General features: G+C 36.0%; 1 protein-coding gene across 2 annotated transcripts in view; it reads right to left on the reverse strand.

Annotated features, from left to right (window-relative positions):
- The window catches only part of GRB14 (growth factor receptor bound protein 14), a 113,364-nt gene that overhangs the window by 59,421 nt on the left and 29,198 nt on the right, over nucleotides 1-24,745 (reverse strand). The window contains exon 1 of one of the 2 annotated variants that reach the window (XM_021702908.1): nucleotides 2,644-2,900. The exons of the other annotated variant lie outside the window; for it this stretch is intronic. Coding sequence (XP_021558583.1) covers nucleotides 2,644-2,706 — 63 coding nt within the window. The 5' untranslated portion in view covers nucleotides 2,707-2,900. Of the gene's footprint in view, nucleotides 1-2,643; nucleotides 2,901-24,745 lie in introns of those variants that run through there. 2 annotated transcript variants of the gene reach the window in all.

The following is a 24,745-nucleotide window of genomic DNA, read 5'->3' on the forward strand; positions in this document are numbered from 1 at the left end:
TTTGCTAGAACCATGATTAACCAGAATCAAGGAAATCAAACTCTAACAGAATTGGAGGAGACCAAAAATTTTTTTCTAAAACTTTGATAGAGAATCTACCAAAAGTCTCTGTTCCTCAAAGATCAAAGTGTATTTGATCTTCTACAAAAAAGACCCATACTGTGTTAAGGAACCATGTTTAAAGTTCAAGTTCCTAGCCCCACTCTCAGGAGAATCTCATGGCCATTCAGATCAGATACATAGGGTGATAAGAAAATTACTCCCTAGTGCTATTAAGCATTTTCAGAAATGCCCTCAGCCTTTCAAATGATTAGGATTCCAGCTGGCAAATTATTTTTCAAGAGCCACTCATTCAGGATGAGCAAAGTTTATGCCAAACTTATGGAAAAGCACCGGCTGCCTTCTTGGGAAAATGAGAAGCTGCCCCCGAAATACTCCAAGAGATGCTTGTACTAATTTGTCAGATCATCTTAAATTATGGTGCATATAGAAAATGACAAGATAATTACAAGTATGGAATAATTTTCTATCTTAGAAAAAAAAAGTCATGGTGTGACCAGGGCAGATGGATGTTTTTTAGTCAGAAACATGCCCAATTCCTAAAATACGAGATATTAAGATTTTCAGAATAGTCTTCTAGATAAGGGGTCCTTTGGGGGTTAAAATGCCAGGAGAAAGAAACAGTGTAAGTACTTTCACTAAATGGTGATGTCCTAAATTATATGGAAATTTAATATGTGTACTCACTGGAAAGCAATAGCATGGAGCTGGGCACAAGGAATTTTGACTTACGTAATTATTACAGTAAAAACCTGACAAGCAGCTTATTATAAAAGACCAAGAGAAATCACAATGACGTGACCATCAGCAGCTCAGATTTAACATCAATTATAATCACAGCTTTCCAGAGTATTCTTATTCTGCTACTTACCAGTCAGTGCTGGATTTTCTAGCTGAGTTTCACTCACACCAACTGCCCCTGAACTAAGTGCTCAAAGTCCTTGAAAACGACAGCATCTCTTCCTAATGTTTTACACTCTAATAAGAAATGGTCTAAATATTTTAACTATGAAAATACAAAATATATTATTTGAGTCACAGAATTATAGACACCAATAAGATTGCAGAAAGCATTTAATGAAAATCTCTCAGCTCTCATGTTACAGGTGAGGAAGTAATGACCGCAAGTTTAAGTGACTTGCCCAAGGTCATACAGCTAGTAAACAGAGAGTCCAGATGCTCTGCTTCCTACCACATCAACATGTCATCCGAAAGGACATGATGAAAGCTTCTTGGTTATTCTAAAGTGCAATATTAATTGCATAAAGAAGAACTCAGACCTAAGAACACACATTTGATACATATTAGTATACCTTTTCACATTCCAGTGAGTCAGGGAATCTCTACGGTCATTATTAATGCTTAGTCTAAATCAAAATAAAGATTCAAGTTCAAAGCAAAATATTTTTAATTAAATTTGCTTAAGATGAGAGAAAGGCATCAAGAAAGATAAAAAACAAATGTTGGCAAAATTACCATATACAATTCCAATGCCAAGTAAAAATGTCCCTAGTGAATAAATGGTCGACTGGATAAGAAAATAAACTGTAAACCTAAAAATTAAAAACAATAAAAAGGAGATACTTCTTTTTTTAAAAAACACCCTAATTGTTACATTTGTCATTTTCAAACAAATTAAACCATGACCTTTGACTTAGGGAATACACTAATAGTTAACTAACAGTTAACTATTAAAAGTCAGGTACGGAATAAACACTCCAATTTCTAGTGTCACCAAAACCATTCAGAAAGCATATTGCCAAAGATGTGTTTTGGTGCGTTCTTTTTCTATATTAGAGATTTGATTCTTTAAGGATTTCAAGACATTGTTCTTATTTGGTGTATTTACAAGAAAAGTTTAGCTTATTCAGTTTTACTTAAATGCTACACCGCATGGTGTATTTATTATTACCTTATAAAAAATATGATGCTGCAAGTAAGACATGGAAATAAGCTTTACAAAAAAACTAATAGATACAATATTTTCATACACAGGATTGATTGCATTAATAATTAACAGAAACCTCTTTCACAAGGGAATATAATGGGAAGTTTTTCTTAAGCAAATAGGCAGCAATTCAATAGAAATTGGTAGAAACCAGAGGATAATAAACTGGTGCCATATGTTTAAACAGAAAAACAATTATATAGTCCATTCAACAATGAAGATGGATGTATTATGAATTATAGTGAAACAAAGAAACTTCTTCTCAGTAAACAAATATAAAACATAATAGCTAGCAGATTTCGTATTGAACTAAAGGCAAAGAGGCCTGAAGTTACAGAAGGAAAAAAAAAAAAAAAAGCAAAAGCTTCAATATACTCTCTAAATCACAATGCCCTGAAATCGAGACCAAACTGCTTTTACGTGGAGCTGTTTTACGACAGAGTTATTCTAGCACGGCATTTTCCCCCTTTGTCTAATTTCACTAATATACCCTTTAATTACCTCTAGCCTCAATGAATGACAGTCTCTCTCAGGATATGTGACTAAAGTTTCCAACATATTAATAAACACACAGTAATAGGAAGAAAGAAAAACAGCAAGAAAAAGGAAAGAAAAAGGCAAAAGAAGTCACATACCCTTTTCTGTAGGGCTATTGGCGTTATTGTCGGCAGAGTGACTCTTCTCGCACTCAGACTCATGCCTGCTCTTCGTAGAAGGATCCCCTCTCATAGATCATGGACAAAATGAAAGAAATCTTTTACAGTTACTCCTTGGGAATCTCAGGGCTCAGTGCAAAGAAACTAGGAAAGTAATAAATGTCACTCTGCTTATGTGATTCCAATCTACCCAAAGCCAATTAAGGATGGCTGTGGGACAGGACAAGGCAGCGACCAATCAAAGCTGGGAAAACTCTGCCTTTGTCCTTGGAAACACATTCTGATACTTTTGTTTATGATATTTAAAGAACCAGATTAACAGGCATCTAGTTCACTTAACTTTTTTTTCCAAAACAGTGCAATTTAATGCCATCTTTGTTGACTAAGCAGCTATGTCTTCAGTTTACTAAAACATTTCAACATATGGCAGATAAGAAACTGTTTACACGGATCTATTTAAAGTACATAAATATGCAGATGAGCTAAATTTACTTATGCAACTCATAAATTTGATAAATGGGTTGATTAGAACATATTATATAAGGTGCAAAAAATAATCCTGAGGTTAGAATTGGTCTCAAAGTATTAATTTATGCATTATAATAAAAAAATTTTAATATTCATTGATACATTTCATTTCTTAAACAGCTAAAATTTTTGTATTATGGACCTTTAAGCTATCCTTAAGGTTACACGCTTAAGTATTTCTGTTAAATATTACCTTAACAATCAACCTCAAAATAATAATGTTAAATATAAAGGGGGCATTAAACCACAATATATGAATTTCAAATGCTTATCAGTTTTTAAAAAGCACAGATCTCTGTAACTCAGCATCTTTCACTCAATTAAAAGCATTTAGACAATAATCATTGCTCAATGCAAACACAAAATTTTAACAACCATTTTGTCTTTATTCTTCTAATAACTGAAAACTGTATTCTAATATTTGGGGGGGGATTGGAGGAGGGTCACAACTAAAACCATTGGTGGCTAACAAGAAAGTTTTCAAAATTTCAATGTGTCTAAATAAAGAGCAAAAGAAACACTCAACGTGACAAAAATGTATTGTAGTATTAAAACTAATCTGAGTTATTATGATGGTTAGATCCCTGCTGAACTGATGACATCACAAGAATCTACTCTGTGCTCTTCAACCGCGTCACTTGGAATGACCCACTGCAATCAGTACAAGGGAAACTCCTTGTAATTTCTAGCTTACAAGGTAGTTGTAGTAACAGGGCAAAATGGAAGATTCTAGGCAACTCAGACACAAACTTTCCATTTCATTATCTAGACTGCTACTAAGCAGGGTTTGCTTAACTGCTGTACACTTGATGCTTTTGGGTGTGTTTTATATGCATGATGATCTCATATTCTTCAAAAGGAAAAGAGACACTACAAACTCTATAGAGTTCCCTACTTTGAATTTCAAAACCTGCATAGATCCCTCACAGTGGTACCTAGGGGGGGAAATTCACTTAATATAAAAAGTCACAGATGGATCTGGTTTGGGGGTATTCATTTGATCCTTATCCAATTAGGTTTATCGTGGCCTTCTAAAATAAAATTATCAATAAAAACCTACTAGTACTGGGAAGAGAATTACCATTTGTAAAGTGGAAGATTCTGGTTAACCTTAAGTCACTCTTTTGGCAGACCAACAATAACAAAGCCCACAGTAACTACATCATTTCGAGATTATTATCTGCAATATTTGGCTTTTTCTTCCTTCTTTTCTCAATTTAGTCTTTGGACATTACAAATAAGTGTTATCTCTGGTCTCAAGAAAGGGGTTCCACCATAATCAAAGCAATTCATTTCACTAAATAATGAGTCAAAGTCCCCACTATGTGTGAGGCGGTGTGTTCGGTGGTAGGAACATACTGTTGAATAAGATATGGTCACTGTCTCAAAGTGGAATAGAGAGAATTCATTTTTAATTTTAAAAAATCACACTCAACAGTGGGCTAGGTGAGTCTAATAGTGATTAAACTTCAAGTACCAGGGATGCACAAAAGTAGAAGAAATTACACATCATAGGTGAGATCACCACTTCAAGGAGGAAATGAGATTTTCTTTGACAAGTGATTAGGAGAAAAGACTATGCAGAACTTGATGCCTGATAAGGGAGATAAGTGAGGTTCCCAAAGCTGATTCCACATTTTGAGGTCTAGGCAACTGGGAAGTCAAAGACTCTGTTTTACTTCACACTATAGAGTTTTTTACACACTAAAATGAATCCTTCAAGTCAAAATGATGTCCAGGGTCTATACTTATTACAGTGCAATATACCTGCCCCATAAGGGCTTTAAAAAACACTTGACAGACAACTAGTGTGATAGGTCATCTCTTTGGAACACTTGAAAATTGAAGTTTATAAATTTTCAGTGAAAACCATGAAGAGCAAAATGTGGCATTTTGTGACTCTATGTTGCCAAAAAGGTCATCGTCTTTGAAAAATGAGACTTGCATACACTTTTCCTAGTCAATAGGCTGAAAGACTAATGAGATGACATTCACGCTTATGACAGGCAGAGGCTCATTTTTCAGTGATCTTTCCAAGTGTTCATATTGACTGCTTTATCTTACCTCCCACTTATTGTAGACACTGATTCAAAATTTAACTTTAGCCTATGCTTTTTTTTACCATTATTATAAATGGCTTTCACACTCACTAACCTTGTCACCTGATCCTTAATTTCTTCAGCTTCTGCAAAATGAGGATAAAGAGCCACAGCCAACAATTTTTGAACTGCTATGAGGGTCAAGGAAATCAAGTTTTATAGGGCCTGGAAGGGACCAAAGCAGGGGCTGAAAAACCCTGCTGCTGCAAAGGATGGGGCCTACGATGCGTTCTCCTTAGACGGTGTCACAGGTCGTTATTTCCAAAACTGAAATTTGATAAAACAAGGCTTTGAGCTTAATTCAGCAGGTTCGACAATGAAATATGTAGGATAGCATTGTACATTATTTTGGTTCTTGCTCAATACTTTGATCTAAAGGGTGCATTTGCCACTCAAAACACGCATATCAAGGTTTCAATGTGAATTAAGAATAACAAAAAATAAACCATTACTATGATTATTAATAATAGTTATATGAGCACCCACTATGAGCCAGGCACTGAGCTAGTTTTCATTGAATCCTTATAACACTATGAGGGAGGCACTAGCTCTTCAGTAGATGAGGGAACAAAGGCCTGAAGAACAGGCAGCTGAGAAATGGTCTCAGATGTAAGTACATATTGCAAAAGAACCTGCCCGGGTTCACAAAGTACGTAAGTCAATGAGCCATGGTGAAAACCAGATTCGGCCCCCTCCACAACACCCCACTATTCTACTCTACAATATTGTCTCCCACACTGTACTATATAATTTGATATAATATTAGCATAAAATGTCACCATACGGTGCTGTTTCTGATGTAACTAAGCATTTGCTAGTTCTCCTAATTTAATAAATATGTACTGAGGGCCCTACTATGTATAAAATCCTATGCTATTTGCTGAAAGGAATTCAAAGTTGATAGCTCCTGATTCCTATTTGCCAAAGGAGCTGACCCATGAAGACATGTAAACAATTAGTCAAAGTAGTGTACAAGGTAGGATCCAAGCAGAAGACAATGTTACATAGGCACCCACCAACCTCTGGGTTCCAAGCCTGCCTTTCAAACCTCTTCCCCCACTCAACATCAACAAAAGCTTCTCATGGTTCTCAAAGGCACATTCCATATGTCCACCTCTTTGTTTCTAATGTTCACTCACTAAACCCCACCAATCTTTCAAGGCCCAAAACAAGGTGCACCTCTTCTGAAAGTGTCATTGATCATGCTTCCTTCAAACATCTCTCCTTTTTGGTGGGGGGCTGGGGGGTGGGCACAAGTCTACCTTCGAATTGACAGGTGGAGAAGGAAGTCATTCCTCCATCTAGATTATACCATTCTTTATTTTGCACATTTTTCAAATTTAAATTTTTCCCTTGCTCATGTCTTGCTCTGTACATATTAATACATTGTTTTGATAACTAATAAATCCTTCCATAGGCCCTAGTTTTCTGCCTAATGAAAACACAGTCCTTAAAGGTGGGACCAGGTCTCTTATTTCCTCTCGTGCTCCCAGAATACCTAGCAGAGTGCTTTCTGTACACAGTAGGCATTATGTTCACTCACAGTCATTGTGGAAAGACGAGTCGCTCCGGTTACATAGCGGACAAGCCTCCTTTCTCATCTTAACAATTGCTCGCCTTATGATTTATGCTGAACAAAAAGCACAAGTCTTCTTCACAAGAGCATTTGGATATTTTTTAGCCATCTGGCATAGTTCTACTAGTGGTCAGTAATGTAAACACAAATTTAACTGTTGTCCTAAGAACACTGATTTCAGAAAAATCTTAAAATATTTTATTATAGCAATTAAATGTCTAGATCTTTAGACATAAACTCAGTACATCTAGTTCCACCAGCTCACACTAAGGTGCTTTGCTTCCCTATGTATGTGACATGGCATCAGGCGTCTCACTTGATGAGCCTGAACTGATCTACCTCTATTCTATTTCCCCCCTCCACTCTGACAGCTATTTCCTTCTGTCAGGAATGGCTATGTTGTTGTTGTTTTTTTTTTTATAGCGATTCAAAGTCTAATAGAAAATTTCTTCTTTCAGAGAAATTACTGAATGACTTATAAGCCCTACTGATGATAAATATTACCAATCCACAGTTCATTCAAGTATTTGAAAGTGTTTATGTATTCTACACCTGACATAGTTTTCTAGGCGCAGTATGCCTGCCTACCAAGGAACTACTATCTACAGGAGGGCAGATGGACCCTTAAAAGTAATTATGACAAAGTGTTAAGTTCTGTAAACCAGCACAAATAAAGTGCTGGAAGGACAAAAGTAAGAGAGCTAACTTCACCATGAGAGAGCATACGAGTTCCCTAAGTGAAAAAAAGATTCAAGAATGAAGATAATTCCAGGCGCCCGGCGTGGCTCAGTTGGTTATGTGTCCGACTCTTGATTTCAGCTTAGAGGGTCATGAGATCGAGCCCCACATCGGGCTCAGCACTCAGCAGGGAGTCTGCTTGAGATTCTCTCCCCCTGCCCCTGCCTCCCCTGCTGTGCACATGCTCTCACTCTCTCTCTCTTGCTCTCTCTAAAATAAATAAATGAATCTTAAAAAAAAAAAAAAAAAAAAAAAAAAAAAATACAAGGAAAAAAAAACATATACAAAGATGAATCTGGGAAAACATGGAGGGAAGAGTTAGGCAAGAATGGTCATTCTGTCACACTGAGCAATTTGACTCTCATCCTCGAAGGGAGCAATATTTGATAAGATGTGAATTTTATCTCAGTGTGGAAGATGAAGTGTGTTGTTTCTGAGAGTGGTAACTAGAGAAAGGAAAACAGAAAGACCTCAATGAGTCCAAGAAAGAAATGAAAATTACCAGATGAGAAAGAAGTCAAGATTTCAAAGATAACCAGGAGACAGAAACAGCAGGATCAAGTGGCCAAATACATACAAAAGTCATTGTTTCCTATATATGAGCTTACAACATAAGTTATAGAAGTATAGGCTGTAAAAAGATAAACACCTTGCTTACACTCTTCATATTTCATATACTTTAAGGTTTTCTTAAGAAAAATAGTCTCTGAAATTCTGGAGAGATAAGATCAACAGAACAGACAAAAAACAAGCACCAACCTTTCTTCATGCTCCCAAAACCTTAAACTGACAACAACAAGGAGAAAGAGGAGCCAGAAAAAAAGAAGTAATTTCCTTGGTAAGAAAGAAGAAATCCTTTCTCTTTTTCTTAACTGTGCTGGGATATAAGAAAGATACTTCAGTTGACCATGCACTAAAATAATTTCTAGAAGCTAGAAAGTCATTGGGATTAGATTGATAAGAGTACATGCGATTATAGCAGGAATTTATGTATAAGAGGAATGATGAATCTATATCAGTAGATTAAAAGAAAGTAAGTTGGGTGCCTGGGTGGCTCAGTTGGTTAAGCGACTGCCTTCGGCTCAGGTCATGATCCTGGAGTCCCTGGATCGAGTCCCGCATCGGGCTCCCTGCTCGGCGGGGAGCCTGCTTCTGCCTCTGACCCTCCCCCCTTTCATGTGCTCTCTCTCTCTCATTCTCTCTGTCTCAAATAAATAAATAAAATCTTTTAAAAAAAAAAAAAAAAAAAGAAAGTAAGTTTAGGGCACCTGGGTGGCTCAGTTGGTTGAGCGAGTGCCTTCGGCTCAGGTCATGATCCTGGAGTCCCAGGATCGAGTCCCGCATCGGGCTCCCTGCCCGGCAGGGAGTCTGCTTCTCCCTCTGACCCTCTTCCCTCTCATGCTCTCTGTCTCTCATTCTCTCTCTCTCAAATAAATAAAATAAAATATTTAAAAAAAGAAAGAAAGTTTAGAGTATGTTTAAAAAAAATAGAAGCTCATTAGAAATACCATTCCTTAAGAGTAAAGGAATGCAGAAGCTGAGGCAACCCAAAATTTCCCCAAAAAGACCAAAAACGGGGGAAACAAATCTAAATAACTACTTCCACATAAACAGACAGCCAAGGATTATTAAACATTTGAAGAAAACAAACAACAGGGAAAAGGATATAAATATGAACAAAAAATAAGCCCCCTCCCAAAATATCGGAGATAATTCAGAAGAAAATTAGAATATTAAAATGTCTAATTGCGGGCGCCTGGGTGGCTCAGTCGTTAAGAGTCTGCCTTCGACTCAGGTCATGATCCCGGGGTCCTGGCATCGAGCCCCACGTCGGGCTCCCTCCTCGGCGGGAAGCCTGCTCTCCCTCTCCCACTCCCCCTGCTTGTGTTCCCTCTTTCACTGTATCTCTCTCTGTCAAATAAATAAAATATTAAAAAAAAAATGTCTAATTGGACCCCTCGGATCAGGTGAAGATTCAAGGTGCTAAGCAGTGCTGAAACAGAATGCCGTGTAACAGGAGCGATCAAAGAACCACACACCATTCTTGGATATTATAAATGTATGGAAATATAATAATATATTATTATAATAAAGCTAAAAGCTAATAAGTGGTATGGAAGATAAAAATGAGAGAAAGTCTCCCATAATGTAAAGGTCACAGAAATGGAAAAAAAAAGGAAGAAAAAAAAAAAAACATGGAGGAACAATCCAGAAAGATCAACACATAAAATATGAGTCACGGAAAGAGTGAAAAAATAAAGTAAAAGAAATAAGAAAGAAAAGGCAGAAGAGAAGATCCATGAGCTAATGAAAGTTATAAACCATAGACTAAAAAGGCCCACAGACGGCTAAGTAATTTGAATGAAAAAGGAATCATGCTAGACAAATAGTGGCAAATGGGACAACTTCAAAGAGAAAAGATAAAATTCCTAAAACTTCAGAACCAGACTGGCATCAAAATATAATCCTATTTCTCATTAATATCCTCCAAGAATGTAAGCACAAAAATCCTCAAAAAAATAATAAAAACCAGGGGCACTTGGCAGGCTCAGTCAGTAGAGTGTGCAACTCTTGATCTTGGGGTCATGAGTTTGAGCCCCATGTTGGGCACAGAAATCACTTAAAAAACAAATAAAGATTTTTTTTAAAAAGGCAGAGAAGGGGCACCTGGGTGGCTCATCAGTTAAGCGTCTGTCTTCGGCTCAGGTCAAGATCACAGGGTCCTGGGATGGAGCCCCACATCAGGGAGTCTGCTTCTCCCTCGGACCCTTCCCCCTCTCGTGCTCTCTCTCACTCTCTCTCACATAAATAAAATATTTAAAAAATAAAATAAAATAAAAAGGCAGAGAAAAAAATAATAAAAAACCAAGGAAGTCAGAAATCCATCTTTGCAGGGACATCACACCCCTGTAGCAGTAGGAAGTCATTATATTAAGAAAACTTCACAATTTCCCATTTCCATTAACGGAGAAGAAAGAGAGACTGAAAAACCAAATTCAAACACAAAAATGAAAAGGCTTCTTAATTTAGTACTTGTACCTTGACTCTCTTGCTCGTGAAACTCTCATAAATACATTCCAAGAACCTTCCCTGCCCCTTGAAGATGAATAATAAAATGGAACCATCACTGAATCCATGCAAAGATACTAACAACGGCGAGAAAGGAGTAAAGGTACAGGAGAAACAAATGGTGGCAGGACTACTTGGAAGAAAAGTTCTGCTAAGACCAGATGTAAGACCAGACATTAAACCAAGAATAAGAAAGAATTAAGGAAGCGAAATCATGTATGTTTACCCAGAAAACTAAAAGCAATATGGAAGAAACAATAAGACAGCAAGAGATGAAACATCAGCTGGCAGAGGTCAAGAGATTTAATTGCTGTATCGGAATCACCTGAAATCAGAGTTAAGGTAAACAAATGACAGCCACAAGGAAAGCAGCCAAAGAGAGAAGAAAAACTGTTTTAAAATTAAGAAGCATTAGAAACAGAGACAAAGTTAAGGAGATCTCTACACCTGTAACTGGAATCTCCACAGAAGAAAATCAAAATAATGGAAAAGAATACATGTATTAAGATAAAATATAAGAAAAAATTTGGGGGGTGCCTGGGTAGCTCAGCCGGTTAAGCGTCTGCCTTTGGCTCGGCGGGGAGTCTTCTTCCTCTGCTTCTCCCCTCACCCCAGCTTGTGTGCGTTCTCTCTCTCTCTCTCTCTTGCAAAAATAAACAAAATCTTTTCTTTTTTTTAAGATTTTGTTTATTTATTTATTTGAGAGAGAGAATGAGAGACAGAGAGCATGAGAGGGAGGAGGGTCAGAGGGAGAAGCAGACTCCCCGCCGAGCAGGGAGCCCGATGCGGGGCTCGATCCCAGGACCCCGGGACCATGACCTGAGCCGAAGGCAGACGTTTAACGACTGAGCCACCCAGGCGCCCCAATGCCAGCGAAATTCTTGAGGAAAGAAATGTAAGTGAGATTTTAAAATCTAGCCAAACTCATTAATTATAAAAGCAACAGCTGAAGTTCAAAAGTTTTGAACATATGCAAACACATAAAATCTTGTTCCCATGGGCTCTTCTTGAGGCATTTACTAGAAGATAAACTGTAGTCATCCAATAGATGGCTGAAAAAAATCAGAGTACAAGGACTATAATAAATACCAACACTACTTATGGTCCTAACTCACTATGTCATTATGTTGCTATAATAAAATATAAGTAATATAAGCCTTAACAGTGCAGCCATGATAAAACAAACAAAAAGAGATGAAAGATGAAGGAGGAAAAACATGGAACATTACTCAGATCAAAAGATATTATTTAAAATTGATAAATTACAAAAGAATTGAAGTAAATTATTTTATAATGTTAAAATCAGCTAGTAGAAAAGGGAGAATCAAGAGGAAAAATATTAATTTTATTATTGCTCCTTAGAGGAGATTAATAAATAATCTTTAAATAAATAAGAGGATTAAGGTTTTTTTGTATTGTTGCAGTCATGACTACAATATAATATAAACCTTTCTAATTAAAAGAACACAATGCTAAAAAGGCAGAACACATTGGGAATTCTTTTCCAAAACCTCTAAGAAATATAATGTAAAATAAAAGAACAGTATTCATACCAAACTTTTATGTTCTGTCAGTATTTAAGAGAACCAAACTTACTTACTGAAAGGAGAAAAAAAAATCTCCACATTTAAATTATAAAGCAGATTCCAGTCTATTCTGTGGGAAAGAGATCACTATAACTAAGCGAGACAATTTGAAAACAAAAGAATGGGTGGTGAGAAAGGGAAAATAAAAAGGGAGGGAGGGGTGGAGAAAGAACAGAGAAGCAGACAGGGAGGGAAGGAAGAAAAGAATGCAGTGGTCAAATCATGCAAGACTGAACTCAAGGACAGAAGAGCACTAAACAAGCAATGAAGAAAACTTTATAATGCTGAATGATGTGAATCACAATAAAAATATGTTGACTATGAATATCTAGGTGTCATATAATACGCATTTGTAAAACATACATTATAGGAGATATAAGGAAAATCAGATAGAAACATTATTAACCAGCCCTCTCAAACCATGAAGAACAAGCCGGTTTTTTTTTTTAAGTAGGCTCCACGCCCAACATGGGGCTTGAACTCATGACCCCGAGACCAAGAATTGCAGGCTCAGCCAACTGAGCCAGCCAGGAAACCCAAAGAATAAGCAGACTAAAAATTACCTATAAATATAAAAAATATAAGTAGGCTAATATAATTAATAAAAGATTTAACTGATACATATTGAATTCTCAGGTTAAATCAGAGATTATAACTTCTCTTTAAGAAAGTGATTTAAACAATAAAAATTTGGTCATATTTTAGGTCACAGATAAAACCCCCCAAAATTCTAATACTGGAAGAAATACAAACAACAGTTTCTGATCACAGTACAACAAAATGAAAATTACTACTAAATCTGGGGTTAGGAAGCATCTAAAAATTTTAAGACTCTTCACATAACTCTTCCAAAGAAAAAACAAAAGTTGAAATTGCAGAATATCTATGTAATAATAATAATGAGTATAGTGAAAACACTATAAATCACATCTTAAACCGCTAAAACAGTTCTCATATTATAATTCACAGCCTTAATAGATCTATTAATAAATAAGAATGGAAACAAATTCATTAGCAACCAAAAATTAGAAAATATCATTAAATTAAACCTGAGCAAAGCAGAAGTAATAAACTAACAAAGGCAGAAGTAGAAATTAAAACTTGGAAAAAAGCAAAATGGTAGAACTAATAAATAAGATCTGTTCTCTGGGGACAAAAATAAAATAGATAGCTGGGGAAACAAATCTAGAAGATAATAAACAAAGTTCCAATATACAAAAGAAAAAATAATACCAAAGAAATGAAGAAATAATTAAAAGAATATTAAGAAACTACTTCCTCCAATTTTATACAAATAAAACATGGATGAAATAACTGATTCTCTAGGACAATATAATTTATATATAGTGAATCCAGCGGGGAGTCTGCTTCTCCCTCTCCTTCTGCCCCTCCCCCTGTTCGGGGTCTCTCTTTCGTACTTTCTCTCAAATAAATAAATAAATAAAATCTTAAAAAAAAAAAAGTTCCTAAGAAGCCACACCCTTTGAAATAACTACTCCTTTCTTTCTTCTCTACCAACAAAGTAGCATAAATATTTACCAAGGCATCTGGAGGAATGGTCATCGCATCACTGTTTACCAGAAAAAAAATTAGAAACAACTGACATATTGAAAATGGTTGCATATTAATAAAATACATTGCATTCAAACTATGGAATACTAGGTAGCAATTGATAGTACTAAGGCATGGATTAACAAAAAAGACTGCAAAACCATACTGCTGAAATTTTTAAATTACAGAACCATTAATTTAGTATCACCCCATTTGTGCAAAAACAAAGAAAATACCTATACTTTTATATATACACATTAAGTGTAGGTAAGCACATTGAAAAAGACCTAGAAGAATTCATGCCAAATTTTTAACAATCCAATCTCAAGAGGAAAGTGAAATTGAGGAGAGAGATGATCATGAAGTGGTTATTTTCAATGTATTTATTTTTATAATTTTATATTAGTTACTATTCTGTAAAATTAAAATATAAAAAGCTATAAGACTACTCAACAATCAGCAAATATTGGAACTGTCTATGAGGTCATCTTGCATAACTTAGTACCCAGGAATCCTTTCTAAACTCCTCTGGCCCAATGATCATTCAGCACACTTTGGAAACCTCCAACTACAGAAAAATAATAACCACTGTGTGTTGGTATCTTTGTATCTCTGTGCCCATTGTGTTCCCAGCAGGTTATTAACTATTAGCTAAATGAAGGAGTACTCTAGTTTTTAGGGTGGTACTTACTTCTGGTACAGATCTCTTCAGTCTGTGCCCTCTGCTCTCAAGCAAATGAAACAAGCTTGATTTTAAAGAGGGAATAGTGAATAGCAGCCATAAAATATATTTCCACTACCAGACATACATACCACCTCTATCTTGCACATGTTCTTCCTTCTATCTTTTTAATTAAATTAGAAACTGTTCCCTTCTATCTTCTAAAGACCATTCTTTTGTCTCCTGTGGCACACTGAGTAATGTCCCTTACCACCACCAAAAAAGTCCACAGTCTGATCCCTGGAAGCTGTTATCTTAACACGGTAAAAAGAGTTTTGCGGGTGAGATTAAGTTAAAAATCTTGATTAAGGGAAGATTATCCTGAGTTATCCAGGTGGCCCCAAAGTATTCATAAGGGTCCTTATAAGAGGGGGGCAGGAGGGTCAGAGTCAGGGAAGGCTATGTGCCAGTGGAAGCAGTGAGAAAGTGAAAGAGATATAAATGCTTCAGAAGCAGGGGTCAGAATGATGCAGGACCAAGAGCCAAGGAATGCAGGCGGCCCCTAGACATTAGAAAAGGCAAGGAAATGGAGTCACCAGAAAGAATAAGGCCCTGCTGACACCTAGGCATCAGATTTCTGAAACTGTAAGAGAATAAATGTGTGTTTGAAGCTACTAAATTTGTTGTAATTTGTTACAGCAACAATAGGTAAGTAATACATCCCTCTTTCCCTCCCAGCTTCTTAGCAGCCTTACTTTATATTCCCCTTTCTCTTCCAGTATTAAAGCTTTTCTTAACCAAATTCCAACCAAATTGGCTTTTAAACATACTGAAGCCCCTAGATTTGAAAACAAAGGATGCTGAAGTTTCCCTCCACCTAAAACATCTATCTTTTCTTTCTTTCGCCAACAAACTTCTCTAAATCTAATCTAAGGGCTCTACTTTGAAGGTCTTTTTTTTTTTTTTAAGATTTTATTTATTTATTTGACAGAGAGAGACACAGCGAGAGAGGGAACACAAACAGGGGGAGTGGGAGAGGGAGAAGCAGGCTTCCCACAGAGCGGGGAGCCCGATGCGGGGCTCGATCCCAGCACCCTGGGATCATGACCTGAGCCGAAGGCAGACGCTTAACAACTGAGCCACCCAGGCACCCCTACTTTGAAGGTCTTAATCCACCCTGTCACCAATGATCTCCTTGAAGCTAAGGAAAATGGACATTTTTTAACCTGCATTCTATTTACCCTTCAGTATCATGTGGACAGTCTTGGCTAGCCTCTCCCTGTTGGCTCTACTTTGGCCAGCTTATTCAAATCAAAGATTTCAATTACCACATTATAGGCAGATACTCACTAACTTACATCTCTTGCTCAGATATCTCTGTGAAGCAGTATACCCCTATATTTAATTGGCTGTGTGATATCCCCATTTGAATGACTCAAATGCACCTTGAACTAAAAAAAAATCCAAATCAAACTCATGATGTCACTGTCTACCACCCAAATCTGGTCTTCTTCCAGTGTTTCCAGCTCAGTGAATGGAATCACCATCCATCCAGTTGCATAAGACAGAAATTTCATAGTAATTCTGACATGCCCCACTTTTCACATCCTATATCCATTTTTTTTCACCAAATCCTGCTAATTTTACTTCCTAAATATCTTCAAAATCAATCTATTTATTTTTATCTCTTATAATACACTCTACGAATGAAGTGGAAGCTTCTCATCTCCATGACCACTCACCTCCCCTTCCCCATGGTCACTGGAATAACTAATAGGAGAACACAGATACCCCTCCTTACAGTTTTCACCATGACTATCTGAGTCCCTCAAAACTAATCTCTTTGTGCCCTTTTCCCTATTCACATCAGTCACTCCAGGTCCAGAACTCCTATGTCATCCGTTCTTGGGCCCCCCCACTCTCTGCTTAGGATATGTACATCACCTCCTCTCACCTTAACACCCACATTCCCCAACTACTGAAATCTTTTACTATGCCTCTGGATCTCCCCAACAATCATGAACAAATCCCACAAAATTCAACCACTTTTCTCAACTTCTTCTTCATTCTAACTGAACCCTGATTATCAATGAAGATCACTGTTCCATATTTAATGGCCCTGGATCCAGAGGTGGGCAGAAGTCTTCTTGTTCCTCATTGCTCATTTTTAGACATACCTCCCTTCTTCTTTTCTAAATTTGCCTATTATTAAACCTTTTATCATTAAACTATACCACCCACTATTCCTCCTCATGGCAGTTATCTTTGGTCATCTGAGCTACTCTCATGAATGGATTAAGGTGATCCGTCGATCATAGAGTGAATATCCTCAGGGAGAATGAGACTTCATCTAGAATTGCTTTAATTTTTCATACACAGTGTCCAACATTTGATAAAAAATCCACTGGCATCCAAAGTAACAGAGGCAGGGTGGGGCAGGAGGGAAACAGACCATGGAAAAAGATAAGATATAATCTATAAAAATGAATGAAATAGATATTTTAAAGGAGTTTAAACATTTATTTTAAAACATGCATATTTTTTAAATATTTTTAAAAATAATATTTTAAAATATTATTGGAAAGGACAAAAATGGAATTAAAAACTCAAAATGGCCTTAATAGCAGGTTGGATATAGACAAAAAGATGAGTGAACTGGACTATCTCAGGAAAAACATTCAGACTAATATAAGAAGAGCAGAGTAGAAGGGGAAAAAGAACATATGTAAGGTATGTATGAGGCAAGGAAAAAAGGTCATAATGGCAGCCGAGAAAGAACTAGAACAACAATATTTAAAGAACTTTCTTCACTTGGTCAAGACATTCCAAAACTGAGGAACGCCATCAAGTCAAAGAATTAAGAAGCACTATACATGTTAAGCAGATAAATATCTAAAAACAATAATTATGCTCAAGGAAAGATAAGGGAAAAATCTTAAAAGCAGCCTCAGGGCAGGGTTGGGGGGAAATCTTTGAAAATCCAGTGACAAGACTGACAGCTAATTTCTTAACAAAAATGATAGGAGTCAGAAGACAATGAAAAGACATCTATGAAATATTAAGAGAAAATAATGCCAGAAGTTTACATGCAGTAAAAATACCCTTCAAAATATAGACATTTCCAGGCAAAGAAAATCAGAAATAATTTGTTACTGGCAGAATAGCATTAAAATAAATATTAAAGGGAATTCTTCAGACAAAAAGAAATTGATTCAAGTTTTTTTTTTTAATTGCATAATATAAGGAATAGCAATGGAAAAGGTAAATATACTGGTAATTCAAAATGAATTTTGAATGAACATATCAATAAACCTCACACCTTATGAAATTTAAAATATGTGTATAATTAAAATATATGATGGCATTCACAAAAAGGATGGGAAGACAATAATAGAACTAAGTGATGTGAGTTGTGGTGACAGGACCCCTTGGGTAAAGTCAAAGATGCATGTTATAAAGTCAAGGACAGTCACCAAGGAATTACAAAATGGTGTAAAACTATAAGATAAAAGAGTGAAATAGTTAAATAATTTAAAAATACTTGATTAGTCCAAAAGAAGGCAGAAAAGGAAAAATAAGTAACATAAAATAGGTGGGAAAAATAGTGAAAGGGTATACAATAAACCATTTGCGGTTGTAAAACATTGTACTCAGTTTTACACTAAAGTTGAAATAATTTCTTCACAGATTTTCTAATCATAAAAACATTCTAGGTAAGTTTCATGAAGCAGAGTTTTTCTTATTTGAGGGTATCTCCTTTACTGGTGCTGAAAATCATACTTGTTTTGTCTTGCTGTGAATCTAACAAAATTAGTTGTCCTCATTTGCACTTCAGCATTAAATCAAATTCTGTGTTAACATCCAGAGTTTAGAATGGATTACATTTAACTATTTTATAAACTACAAAAGGTTTAACCCAATTTCAATTCTCATCATCTTTTTATTTTAAATAGGAAATTTTTATTTGGCCCAATAATAAAAGAGTTTTATTCTAGTTTTATGATTGTGACACAGATATGCTCTGCAATGAAATGAAATAACATTTAGGAGATCAGAACTAATACTAATGTTGTGATGTCAGGTTTAAAATTAATCCTTATTTTCTTAGAGAATTTGTATCTACTCAAAAGCTTTGTTGAAAGAGTGAAACCACCTCTACTTACTAGATGTGATGCTGCCTGATTCATGAATTGTTTAATAAAGCCAATTAGATCTTCAATCAATTAATCAATAATGAAAGGTGAAACCACAGATTACTACATCTTTGGGTTATACTGAGATAACCTGTATTTGAATCCTCTGAATGATGGTGTGACCTCAAGTAAGATATTTAACTTCCCATGCTCAGTCTCCTTATAATGATAGTACATGGAAATAATATGAATTACACATATTAGCTGCTAGTATCATTATATATGTTGTTAATATTGTTGATATTATGTTAGAAGACTTGAGTTTTCATCCCTTGTCCTCTACCAACTCTCAGAGCACCTATCCCTATCTGCAAAATACATTTTTACAAAATGGACTTTAAGTATTTTTCCATTTATAAGGGAGAAAAACTTTAATGCAAACCTGAAAACACTCACTTCCTGAAAGAAACTAAAATATTTGTCTATTTGTCAGAGAGATGATGATAATTAAATCCCTACAATTCAAAAGTCCTTTTCAGGAGACTTAAGTATTTTTCTCTTATCATTATTACTGCAAAAATACAAAGGAATATATTGACTTGCCACAAATCAATGTCACCTTGATGACTGAAGACACAAAATTAAAGCTGCTCTTCTCCCAAATATAAATCACACCTAACAAACTGCCATATGATGTCTTGCCTATTTCTCTTCCCCAATCCATCAAGGAACTGCTAATACCTTTATAAAAGTTACATGCTTCCTTATAGGGAAAGCCACAACTTAAAGAATAAGATATTTCACTATCTTCAATTTCATCAGTGGGAAATAAGCAGAAGAGAGAATGCATTTTGAAAGAGACCTTAACTCTCAGCAGATTACCATCGATCCCAAGTAACAAGTCAGTTTCTTTTCAAACTATTTCCACAGGCAAAATAAGTTAGATGGTATAAGAAATTTCATTAAAATGCACAAAATTTTCAGTCATAGCTGTATTATATTTTATTTTCATTTTTCTTCATATAAACTCTTAGAAGTACAGGACTAAAAGCTAAGTATGTCCCAAATATCTGATAGTATCCCTGTTCCATTAGCAAAGTGCTTACAGCTATTGATAAAAATCAAAAAGTGGTCATATAGATAATATAAAAACTTCTAATCAAAATAGTCAACAAAGCACAATTTGGTCATTAGTCAGCTCCACTAAAATAAACAAAGCACTCCAAATTTACTTTGCTCCGTGTAAAACATTACAGGGCAACACGACAGCAATGCATCCATTCACTTACTCATTCAACCATATTTACTGAGCCAAATTACAAATGAAGTGCTGTTAGGCCTCAGGAGATCACAGATGAGTGTGACATAGCTCCTACCTAAAATGACTTCAATGCAGTGTGTTAGATGCTACACGGGATGCACAGATCATGTGCGCTGGGCCACACAGAGAAACAGAACATGGAGTTACAGAGATTGGAGGAAGCTTTGTAAAGGAAGAGGCTGTGGAGCTGGACCTTAAAAGAGAAGGACTTCACTGGAATAAACAGGTGGCAGGGAGAACCACACTCAACAGAACAGCATAACAGCATGGTCTAGATCTGGGAAACAGAGTGATATATTTTGATTAGACTGAAGGAATATATAAAGAATAGCAGGATATACAATTGGGAAGTTTCCCTGGAGCCAATCTTTTGGACAACTTGAATATTAAGTGTAAGAGCCTGATGTTAATTTTATAGGCAATAAAATCCAATGAAGGTTTTTAAGGAGTGTGACATGACCAGAGCTGTTCTTTGGGAAGACTAATCTGGCAGCCATTCATCAGATGAACTCATATGGAAATACTGTGGGTCCCGTTTGCTTTTACAGACTTCTACCTTCTAACAGACTCTAAGTATCTCCTTGTATTTAACTTTCTAGCTTGCATTTTCATATATACTTTGACTCTTCTTTTTGTGCTGACCTCTGTATTTGCCATATAACACGTGCTACAGTATTCAAAGAAACCTTCAGAAGTGAGCCAGTGCTACTTTGAGGAAGACCAGAGTCATGTTCAATAACCTTCATGCTAAAAACAGCCCAGACATCACTTTAAGAGCCAGAAGTCTATATTTAGATTCAAGTGCCTTGATCAAAACGATAAGCTTAGGGGAGCAAGCCATCTGAAGGAGAAAGAATAATTACCATATTGGGTACGGGCCTCCTGGGGATTATAATTTCCACTCTATAATAATGCAATTGATGATCAAAGATGTTAGAGGTTAACTTGCTCAAAACCACAAGGCTGACATAATGCTTGGCAAAATTTGGACCCAGAAGGGGAAAACAGAAGAGAGAAAATAATGAAACACATAATGTTCTCTTAGCTGAATAAAAGACTGTAGGCTTGAGATTAAATGAGCCTACCAAGTACAGAGCAAAACAGTGTGTTTTTTTAAGACAATTTCTAACATATTTTAATGAAATATCATAATCCCAACAGTAAGAAAAAAACTGCAAAGTTTCCAGATAGAAGATTAAAAAATAAATAAATAAATAAACAAATCAAAACAAGAAGTTTTACTTACAAATAAACAGGAATCAGATCGGCAACAAGCTTTTTATCTTCAAAACTAGATGCTGAGTGACAGTGGATTAATACCTTTCTAGTTCTGACAGCAAAATTATTTTGAACCTAGAGTGCTATAACTAGCCAAATTATTAAAAAAGATTGAGGGTTAAGGGAAGACATCTTTAAAAATAGAGCCCCTTTCTCCGGTACTATAGGTGAACGCCCTTTCTATTTCAGGTATGGTGCTGGGTATTCATTCTCTCAGGTGCAATACTCTATTCAAGACAGTTTCTCTCCATAAAAAAAAAAAAAGTTGTCTTTTAGTGTTAAAAAAAAAAAAATCAATTTACTGGAACACTGTATTCCCCGAACATGCTAACTCCAATATTTTTACAGATGAGGTATTTTTAATACTAGAATTGACATAATAATGTAATATTGTTTATATTACCAACTCTCATACCACAGTCGAACAAAAAACTTTACTGACAGTAAAAGGAAGGAAGGAAGGAGGGAGACAGTTGGACGGTCAATGAGTTGAAACTCTAATAAAACACCTCAAGGCAAAGATCTTGACTCTTCTTTATTTTCCCTAATTCAAAGTCTGCTAACCTTACTGATCAGAAACTGACATTTGAAACGATCTTCCAAAGCAACTTTTCATTCTAGATATCAGAACCATTATAAAGAAAACTGCCCTTGACATAAAAATTTTCTCACAGAAGTAAAAGCACTGCATCAGCAGGGAGTGACATGGAATTGCTGTAGATGGCACAAGAAGGGGGTGAGCACTCCAAGGGTCTTCCCAAATGCTGTGTTTGTCACAGGTACTTCTGATGTAAACCTCCAGTTCCAAAGACAGTGTCCACATTTGTGTGGGGCTTCACTCCTACTCATTCTGATCCTTCCACCCTAAAACCTCAGTGGTTACCAAAATATTTCTTAAGCCAAATGAGATGGTCAGCTTCTCGTCAATTGTTAACAGATAAATCTGTTTCCAACCTTCACAAATTTTCTACCAGTAAGACGAGTTAAACCTCGAGCCACTTTAAAAAAAAAAAATTATGCCACGTGGAAAATGCTTTTATTATTTAAATGATCCATTTCCTGGTTTTATAAAGACAAGAAAACTACTGACAATGCCCAGCCAAAGGTAGGCAAGAAATGCAGAAATGCTGCCAACGTACCTCATCTTAACAGCAGCATCCGTATGTTCTCTCATTAGACTCTCCTGAGCAGATTGAGTACAACTACTGAATTAAATAAAGGCCAAAGAATTTTTCTACTCAAATCAACAGACCATCTGGTCTGCTATGCTGTTTCTGCCAGTGGTCACAGCAGAAACTTTGAGAAAGCAAATGTGGACATCATTATAGAGTTGTATGTAGGTGGAGAGAGAAAAGTATTCTTAACTGTAAGTGTAGGAGAATATGTGTTTTCTGACCACAAGTTCAAATAGTTATGAGGAGTGACTATCTAATAGTGAGATCCTTCACAAATGACTGTCTCAGAAGTTATTCAGGTAAATCTCATCATGTGGAGCTTCATTCCAAACTGTTTACAACAAACCTGTATTTTTATTTTCAGCCACCTTTATCCACTTGACAGTTTATTAACAAATGAGAGACCATTATTTTCTGGCATAAATGGGAGGGGTTGCAAGCTATTTTAAGTAACATGGTTCTAAAGTCAAAGCAGAAGTTTTGAATATTCAGCTTGCTGCAGGGAAAGCTATTTTGAGAAAAAGATGGTTTCTGTTTAAACCTCTCAGACACCTTTATTAAAATTCCCAATTCAGAGAAATCATTCCAAAACTTTCTTTAGGATAGCATTCATTTAAAGGTACATATCAGTTCCATGACAAAACTGACGAGGTAGAAGTACACTCTGTTTGTTGAATGAACACATCACAGAACATAGAAGTGTTTCCTGGAATCAGTGCATACATTTACAGACATTTTACAGGAGCTGGAATATAAGAATATACTCAAATGTTATTTATAATGATTTGTGGTTACTGTTGTTTTTGCTTTCACAAAACTACCCTACTAGGATGTATTTAGGTCAAATTACAGCTATAATAATACCTTGCCCTTGGAAAAAATACTATCCCAGTTAAAATATTCTACTTTGCAGTTCCACAGAAAATGTCACAGAAAAATTTTTCAGACACCCTATATCCTTATTCTAACAATGTTCCTGTCCACAAGCGATTTTTATATTCTTCCTAGGGAATACCAAAGTGCTCAAGTCCAGCAAGAAACTCAAGAGCCTCATTAACTTCAGAGATTTCCTAGTGCTCATGTCATTCTCTAGAATCGGCTTGAAACAACTTTTCACTCTTTCTTAAAATCAGATAGTCACAAGGAATTAAGATCAGTCACCAATGGGAATGCTTAAAAGATGGTTATCAATTTCCCAAGAACAAGTTAGTTGATCCAAAACTATGGAGCAGTAACACCACCACTAACTAGAAACAATGTTGCCTCCCAGTGAATTGAATGAGACTGCACTCTTTCGGATATATCAATTCTGGAGTAAAATAAATAAACTGCATGACCTTAAACCACGCCCAAATGAAGCTAAATCCAATCGTTGGGGGGGGGGGGGGGGCGGGAAGCAACAAAACTATTAATGAGATCATAAACTGGTGCAAACTGACATTTAATTTATGCTCTACACATGGCACATAGCACCTTGATGAAGGTCCACATAGCACAAGATGAAGACTAAACATGTCTTTTATAGCAGTTTCATCTGACCACATGGCTGAAACTACTTTGATTATGCTTTGTAGAAGTAGTTTCACTTTTTAAAAAGTTCACAAACAAGACATAATCACATTCTTCACTACATGAAAAGAAAGTATTAACTCCATTACTTGTTTATCAAGAGTGCTCTAAATTCACAGCTGCACTGGTTCTATTCTAATCCACATTTGCAAAACTGCCCCTTGATTTATTTTGTGAACAGTTCCATCGTATATGTAATAACATGGCAATACTTGGCTGTAATCCTATATCAATTATGTAGTTTGTTAACCTAGTAAAATTATTTGGCCTATGAATTTCTATTAGCCCTAAGAAATTGCTTTCAGCTCTAATATTAAGCTGATTAGAGATAATACATAGACATTTCTGTGTATTTAATTGAGAGTTCCTCTCAAACACAGTGGTTAATGAGATAAATTGGCACTTAAAAATACTCTTCCCCACCAGTCTTCTGTGTAGAATGTAGACTTTCTAAGACTAGGGATGGAAAAAGAGTGCACAGGGAGATTATCCTGACATTTGCATCTCAAAGGGGTGCCTTACACCCCAGGAAGTAAAGGGTTTTGACTAAAGTATTGCACTGAGAGTATCTACAGAATGACAAAAGTCTTGGAATGTTTCAGGACTATAAAACAAGCGAACTAATTAATTAATTAAAAATAAACAAAAAAAACAAATGTTGGAGAGGTTGTAGAGAAAGGGGAACCCTCTTACACTGTTGGTGAGAATGCAAGTCGGTACAGCCACTTTGGAAAACAGTATGGAGGTGCCTCAAAAAAATTAAAAATAGAGCTACCCTATGACCTAGTAATTGCACT

Source organism: Neomonachus schauinslandi, chromosome 3 (genome assembly GCF_002201575.2).
Source record: "Neomonachus schauinslandi chromosome 3, ASM220157v2, whole genome shotgun sequence".
Lineage (NCBI taxonomy): Eukaryota > Metazoa > Chordata > Mammalia > Carnivora > Phocidae > Neomonachus > Neomonachus schauinslandi.